Consider the following 8,386-nt stretch of genomic DNA (forward strand, 5'->3'; position numbering starts at 1 on the left):
CAGAGTAAGATTGTGATACAGAACATGAAGAAAGGTCTCCTGAACCCGGCACTTTCCTCGTTTTTTAATTAAACTTACTTCAAAATATAATGAGCACTGAGGATCCTGACTCCTAGTCAGTGGAAGAGATTGTCTTTATAATTCCCAAGCGTGTGTGATCTTTGCTAGCCAAATGAAATGTTTGCATTTTTAAGGTTTTAAGCAGCATCGAGAATGCAAAGATTCCTTAAAGGAGATATTAATAAATCTGTCAGGCTTTGACAAGGGTCTAGGAACCAGGGCTTGGGGAGAAGCTGGCTGTTAGTCAAAGTGGGCCAGAAGCAGGTGTATAGTCCGAAAGAGTTTGGAGAGGCAAATACTAAAGTAGAAATGGAGGATCAAGAAGGCCAGAAAGCGGTCGGTAGCTAGGGAAAGCAAAGTAGGTGTCGAGATGGATTCAGGGACTAGAGGCTGCTGCATGGGCTTGGAAACGTAACTTTGCAAATTAATTCTGGGTTGACTTTCCATCTATTCTTCCTTTGCAGAAATCAGAGGACGGCGCCTCTCCCATGTGATGGACAGCCAAAAGAAATGTCTCAGGCTCCAGTGCTTATTTCCTGCGCTGACCAGTGAAACTCTACCCTATTGTAAAACGTTGTGCTTTGCCTAATATCCTAGCCTTGTCTTTACCAACGGATGCTAGTCAGTCCATGTGATGGAGGAACCCATAGACTGAAAATGAGTGGTTTGTGTTCAGGGTAGCACAGATTTCGCTTATAGCTTGGGTCAGGTCCCCTCCAGTTTGGGGCACAAGAATCTGCTACAAGGGTGTTGTTGTTTTTTTCTCTGTTAAGCAACAGAAATGAAAAGATCCTGGAGCTTTGCTTTCTATTGAAGGTTTTTAAAGTGGTAAATACATAGTTACATGGAAGAGGGCAGACTTTACTGTAGCTCACACAGCATCTGTTTTATCAACCAGAATATGGAAAATAGTTTCATATAATAACTAGCTACTCTAAAAGAAAAAAAATACAGAAGAGGAAAGGGGGAGAAACTGACGCACTGCACTAGTTACTAGATATTCTTAGTCCTTTTTGTACATGAAGATTTCAGTTCGGAGATGGTTTATATAATAGGTTATGCCTACATTTATATATTTTAGAGTGAATTTAAGAACCTGTTTGGAGAATTCAAGAAAGCGTGGGGCAAGCGTACCATTGTTAGTGGCGTATGCGCGGCCCTATGGCCCATAAGTTCTGCACTTTTTTGTATTTGCCACCAGGATGGTAGAGTTTATTGGCAAAAAATCTTGACAGACTTTATTTTGCTTGGGTTTTGTTTTTTAAATAAGCATAGAATAATGAGGATGATCTGCATTTGAAACAAAGGTTTGGCATATTGAGAAGAACAATTCTGCAGATTACTGATTTGTCTTTCAAGCCTTGGAGGGTTCATTTATTTTTGGATAGAGGTCTAAAATGACTATGTGGGAACTAAAGCAGTGAAACAGGAAAAAAAAATACTATTAATATGTTGTTCAGAAGTGACCTTAGTATTACTTCACTCTTTGGGGCAGGGCGGGGGAATTTTCAATTGACATGCACACTGATGAACATATTATACATTTTACAGACACTGGAATTGTCATAAATACTATGCACAGTCTAAATTGGCTTCATTGGTTGTATGAAGTGCCAATGCTAGTTTGGGATAGCTAAGTGCTGAGTGTTGTGTAAGTGAGTGATGACTGAGAAATAATGTTCCTAAATTTAGGCTGTCAGACAGATCCCTTTCCAGTTCATGTTCCTTGTCTTTACTCTATATGTTCTAACTTACTCCCATACACACATCTCATGCCAGAGCAGATTCCAGCTTTCTTTACTTTTTTCTTTCTGTTTCTTAACCACTTCTCTTCTACCAGTTGCCTACGATCCAGTACGGCACACCTGGAGCAATCAGGGCTGTGTGTGCACAGAGCCCTCAAGAGTTAGCCCCACAAATTAGCTGCTTGATGTTCAACAGCCGATTGGCAGGATTTTCGCTTTGGGGGTAGCGCCCCCCAGCCCAGCTGTTGGATCATTAAAGGGAACTGTGCACACAACACTTGTTTGTGCCCCATCCAGCTAGGGACACACAAATAGAAGCCTGTTTCTTCATCCATATAGCCCCTGGCTGGATTGAGGCAACATTGTTCCTAGCAGCAAAATATTCATTTGTTATTAGAATTTGACATGAAGTTACACATTCAACACAGGGTACTTCTTCCACAGCACAAGATGTTTCCCTGCATATTTTTCATCATAGCACAAAGACTTAACCAAATGCTATTGACCAGACCCCAGCAATAATTTTCTATGAGTCTTCTTCTCTCTGGTGGGATTTTGATAGTGTTCAGTTCAGCGAGACCCCTTTTTTATTGATTAGGTCTCTAAACGATGAGAGTTTACACAATTTTATCAGGCTTTCTTAATTTATACTTGACAGAATTGATAACGGATGTGTGTTTTGGGATTTTTTTGTAATTGGATTTAATAGCCATATGAAAAGTGACTCTTGAAACCTGCTTGGCTTAGCCTTTAATTGTTGTAACCAATGCATGTATTTCAGTGTCTGTGTCAGAAACAACATCAAACAGATCATACTCATTGTAAAAATTATGACAACTTAAAAGGAAAGTGTCACTTCAAGCCCATGTAAAAACAACAACAGCAACAAAAACAGACTCCTTGAAAGATGCAAATGGTGACTTGGATGAAGGAAAAATGCAACTTCAACAGGAATGAGACAGTTAAATGCTTTTTTTGTTTTAATAGAAAATTCAGGTAGAAAAATCTTCCACATGCTGCCTGAGCATGTGGTGCTATTTTAATAGCTTGATTTTGTTAACATTCTCTAAATTATTTTAACAAAACAAAATGCTGCCATCATGCCATACTGTTGGACATATATTGTGGTGGCTTTGGGAATGTCAGGCCATGTACTGGCTATGGTTTAAAACATTGTAAGTAGCTGAAATCCAAATACCTTACGGTGCAGCCTCTTCATCTTGACAGTCATACTAACATACAAACTCTGTTGAACCCATTAGAATAGATGCATTTTTGCTGGAGTACCACCTTCTGCCATTTAAATTTCAATATTGTTCCTAAAATATTTCTTTATATGAATGGTACATTTATAAAAGATGCATAAAATTAGCTTTTTTCTATGTGAATTAATATACCTTGATTATCTTCCTTTCTTAAATCTCATGAACTTTCCCTTAGACAAGGGACTGGATTTGGGTCAATTTACTGAAAAGGAGTGTTTTCTGATGCTTATAAACCTTTATGTAGATATGCTTAATTTTTAAGCAGTTAGGCACTGAGAGTAGCAGAAATCCTGCAAAGCTTTATAGTCCATTCGAAGCGCAGTCCACTTCAAAGTTCTCTTCGCACAAGCCCCATTGGAATGAGCAGTATACATGTTTTTCTTCAGTTTCCCGTCATTTCAGTGGTGATTTTGCAGGAGAATCTACAGCTGGATGGTGCCCTGTGGCTTTCCCCCCCCTCGGAATAATGTTTTGATTTCAATAGAGAGATTTGCTGTAGCGCTGAATTTGTTAGAATGGGTGTCCCTAATTTCAGGTAGAAAGAAAATTTGTTAGCACAGAAAAATTCAAACCAACAATGTACTGTTTAATTGTTTATTTGTTTTTTTAAAATTTCCATTGTTTTGTGTTTTTGTTTTTTTAAAAATAATAATTGTGGCATGTATTTTCGTATACCAGCAATGTCACCCATCAACCTATGTCCATGAATTCATTTAGAGACAGCAATGTTGCACCTTAATTATTTCAAATGAACCAAAATATTATGTTCTCTGCTTTCATGTTTATTCTGATTCTATTGTATTATAGTTTATCAAGCCCATTCTAACTTAGCAAAAGCTATCAGTATTTATGCATTTAACCATATTCTCTAGATTTGAACCTGTGTATGTCTTTCTTTTTTACAAGAAAAAATTTAAATAAGATAAAACAAATTATTCTTACCCTCCTCTATGGTTTCTTAATGGAAGCGAGGATATATTTCTCAATGTGTAAATTTAGCACTATCCCATTTTCTTTGTTTTTGTTTATTTATTTAGTGACCTTTGATATTTCATGTAGTTTTGAGGTATATACATAGAAGCTGATACTGCAAGCATAGAATCAGCTGGGAGAAGGATACTGTAATGTCATTTTCATGTAATTGTGTTAGTACTGTATTACGGGGGGGAGGGAAGGGGAGTTCTGCAAAGTATTTAACATGTACATTTGATTTTGATTCTCCCATTAGGTTGTATTCCAGATACAAGACCAAATTTGATGTAAAATCTTGTGGAGCTTATATCATGCTGTTGTACTTATGACAGTATTTTTCCCTGGATTGTACTGTGATTCCACAAATAGGATATATTTATTTAAGAAGATATAGTATGCTTTTTTACTAATACAATATCCCAAAGCTATGAGCAAAGGAGTTCTTTCTTTGTCTCGCTGTCCAGATTACAGTTCAGTCAATGATTTCCAGAACCGATTTACAAAGTGTTGTGGATGTGGTGAAGGCAGCAAAGATAACCTGGCCTCTGTGACTTTTGCTACTTTTTTCTAAACAGCTTACGTAGCATAAATGTAGCTGCTAGTCACTCGATAGCTGCTCGCTCCATATATTCACCTGCAAACCAGTACAAGTTGTATATTGCGCTTCAGCGAGGGGAACATACACAGGGTGGAAAATGCCTATCAGTTTTTAAAAATGGTGCATCCCAAAGGGTCCATTCAGTCTTTTAAAAAGAGAAACGTCGTTGTCTCTGCTCAGAGGCTCACAAGAGGAATAGGTCTGAGAGTCGTCCCTGGCACGCAACATGTGCTTGGAAAAAGGATAGGCTCCATGAATGCAACGCAATGTCATCTACATCTTGCTGTCTTTGCAGGTTTCTGGTTAAGGGCTGGAACTGCACATGGACTGGGGGAAATCTACATGCTTGCATAGCACAGGTGTTCCTTGTGCAGAGCCCGTTTTGCAGATTTTGGGGGTCCCTATGTAGTGAGAATATAACACAACATTGTTGCCTGGGATGATAAGGAATTGCTGTGTGTTTTCTACTGACTGAATTTGAAACGGGCTGTAAAAATTTAGTTTTCTGATCCAATAGTGGCATCACTGTCCATTTCACACTGAACCCTTTCAGACAACTGAGTAGCACTGTATTCTCAGTGAATGATTATCTGTGGGGGTTGGGGGGGGGGGGCTGGTTGAAGCTACCCTTAGTGTGAAGCATTAGAATAGAACAATTTTTCAAATGTGCTCCGTGCTTAGGAACTGCAAGAAAAGTGTTGTTTTTTTGTGCTGAAGGGAATAGCCTGGGAATTGGGTTAATCAAAGAGAAAAAAAGGGGGGCATTATTGCCACATGAGGGAGTTATATATTTTCTTAATCTCTGAAGGAAAAATGTGGTAAAGACTATAATGATTGTCAGGTTTGCCTTGTACTATTGTGTATTTATGCCTCTCAGCTGCACTCTGTTCTACAACTAATTCTAATAATGCTACCTCTATTAAAGGCTACTGCAGTTGACTTCCATTTGTTTTCAAGATTCCTCATGCAGTCTTTTCAAGTTGGTGGGTATCTGTTTTGGATCACGCTGTTTTATTTTCTAAGAAGAGCAGTTTGGTAGAGGGAACAACATACATCTCAAATTGCTATCCGTACTCGTACTATTCATAAACAGAGCTACTTGATGAGTGTAGCTTTTGTGTAATTTTTTTCTCTGTAAATTGATAGATTTTTTAAAAAAACAGCTTCAAATACATCACGCACAAGTACTTTCTTTTCAATGAGAAGATAAATGCTCTGTATGCAAAAGTATTGGATGCTGCACTGAGCGCTTGTCTTTCATTGAATGTAATGGGACGGCCTCTTTGCTTGTAGAATTCCTCAGGCACAAGTGGGCAATCTTCTGTGACATTCTTGACTGTCCACAGTGTGAGATTATTATCATGGGAAATGATCATTAATTGTTCCCTTTACAGATATGAGCTATATAAAGATTACAAAAATAATCTACACTATACATGCTCATTTTGTTTCTTTGGGTGGGGTGCTAAATTGTAGAGTGGTTAAATAATCTGTCATACTTTCCTTCCTTTCTTTTTCTTTGCCCGGCTTAAATACAAAACCAGCACCAGCAAATATCAAAACATAAAGACATTTCAGTGAGAAGGCAGCTGCAAACTAAGGCAATAAGAGAGGTCCGTGCTTCTTGGTTGTGGCTAAACCTCAGTAAGATTACAGTTTGTTATTCTTAAATGTGCTCTAACATTATTGATTGTTGAGCTCCCACAATGTCTCTGATTTATTTTTATTTTTTTTACAAAACACTTGGCTCCTGGGCGTTGCAAGCAATAGTTTGCATAGTGAAGCTTTGATCCAGAAAGGCAAGCGATGTGGTAATCAGATGCATTGAACTGTGCCTTTCTGAATACAGATTAATAAGAGCTTCAGTTCACAATGGATTGTAAAACATGGGCTGATAGTCTTTAACCCTGTTGTTCCAAGTAATTGTTTTCTGATGAGTAACTTGTCAAGCAGTCATCATCCACTTACAGTGGGGGGTGGGGTGGAATAAGTATTACCTTTCTAAGTAAGTTTTTTGGACAACAGTACTGTGTTTTCTTAATAAAGATTTTATCTGCCCTTTTAAAACCACATATATGGAGCAACTTATTTTCCTTTTCATTATTTGTGGATGAGATCCAACATTGCACCAGCGGATGCAATGGGATTCCCTTTCTTCCCCTCCTCTAGCAGCCTCCATCTGCTCCAGAGGGTTGCTCAACCCTGTATAGTAGATTACTGTACCCTGTTTGCGAAAGCAGAAGTCCACTGTGCAGATGGAATGCCCCAATTGTATATCTCCCATTATTTAATTATATATTTTTTATAATTTATATCCTATTTTTTCTCCTTGGACCCAGACCATCTTATCATGATTGGGCTTCTCATATATAGGGCACAGCTACCTGGAGCTGGGCTTGCACAAGCCCCTCTCCTCACTTTCAAATGGGCGCAATTGTTTTCTTGCACAGCACATCACTGAGGTTTGTGCAGGGGAAGTATATGTGGATTGCGTGCTAAAAGTCTAATAATCTCTTTAGAGAGGCTCTGTGGCCTTTGCTTATTAGATTTATCAGTCAGGCCATATTTGCCGTTGCTGAATGTTTCTTTTTGGTTGCCCTAGTCTACTAGCAGATAATTCCACTAGATTCTAACCCAGCACTTGATTTTTTTTGGTGAAGTTTCAATGTAAAATGTGCGTTGTAAAACTCATTCCCTCCAGTGGTACAATAGAGTTACTGCATTCTTAGCTTTTGTGTAGTGCCCTTAGTAACTTAGTAAAGCTTTATACCTAGGTGGATCTACAGGTGTATTATAAGTACACATGTTAAGTCATGTGTATTCCATGCTAAAGAACATTGCGATACTGAATATGGAGCAATTATTTAATAAAATAAATGATTTCTTTTATAAAAAAATAATAATTCAGATATGTTCACATTTATGTTCGCATTTTCAGCTCTCTAGTGTATATTGAGAAGTTCTTCCATTTCATAACAGAATGGCTATAAATACCGTCATTGATGGAAGCATATTTTCTATTGCTAGGTGATGTTGGGCCACAAAATGGGTACCTAGTACATCAAGGACCAGTTAAAATCATTTGAATTTTCATGTACAGATGACTCAAATGGGATTTAGGGACACCTAGATTTTTTGGGATTGTACCCTCTGGCTGTAAATCTATGGTACACAGTATATAGCTGTTAATGCTTTTTATAATCTTGGATATGCAACATCACTGGCGTAGGCTCTGACTCAGAAATAATGTGTCATGATTCCCTTTATGTATACATGCAGAGAGAGAGTCATGAGAGTCATTTCTTACTTCGTGTGTGTGTGTGTGTGTGTGTGTGTGTGTGTGTGTGTGTTCTAACCATATAATCTGGGCCCATGGAGTGAGTTTATCCCACCGGATCAGTAGTCAACTAGAAATGAAAATAGGAAAGATTCATGCAATTGGCCCTACCCATGTGTTTCCAGAATCCACACACAGTCTGCAGTCTCATAGACAAATGTCTTCCAATACAGCTCAACATGTTTGTGAAGGACACTGGAGTCTAAGCTGATATCAATAGAGCAGGGGCAAAACTAGGCTTTATTTTACCCAGGACAAAGACTCAGTTTGGCATCCCCCCTGCACATTTGTGTGCACACACACACACAGACAGAGAGAGAGAGAGGCTGGGAGCCTCAGTGGCTCCCCTCTGGAAGGCTTCACATGGGGCAAAAAACTTGGCTAGCACGCCTGAAGCTACGGCACTGCA

At 38.6% G+C, this 8,386-nt stretch overlaps 1 protein-coding gene across 16 annotated transcripts in view; it reads left to right on the top strand.

Moving 5' to 3' along the window:
* BBX (BBX high mobility group box domain containing) overlaps positions 1 to 5,585 on the top strand; it is a 118,658-nt gene extending 113,073 nt beyond the window's left edge. For all 16 annotated transcript variants that reach the window (XM_083438341.1, XM_083438348.1, XM_083438355.1 and 13 more), the window contains one exon: positions 525 to 5,585. In XM_083438341.1, coding sequence (XP_083294467.1) covers positions 525 to 612 — 88 coding nt within the window. In that variant the 3' untranslated portion in view covers positions 613 to 5,585. The remainder of the gene's footprint in view (positions 1 to 524) is intronic.
* Positions 5,586 to 8,386: the final 2,801 nt, after the last annotated feature.

The sequence above is a fragment of the Podarcis tiliguerta genome, assembly GCF_965153285.1.
Source record: "Podarcis tiliguerta genome assembly, chromosome: 4".
Taxonomy (NCBI): Eukaryota; Metazoa; Chordata; class Lepidosauria; order Squamata; family Lacertidae; genus Podarcis; species Podarcis tiliguerta.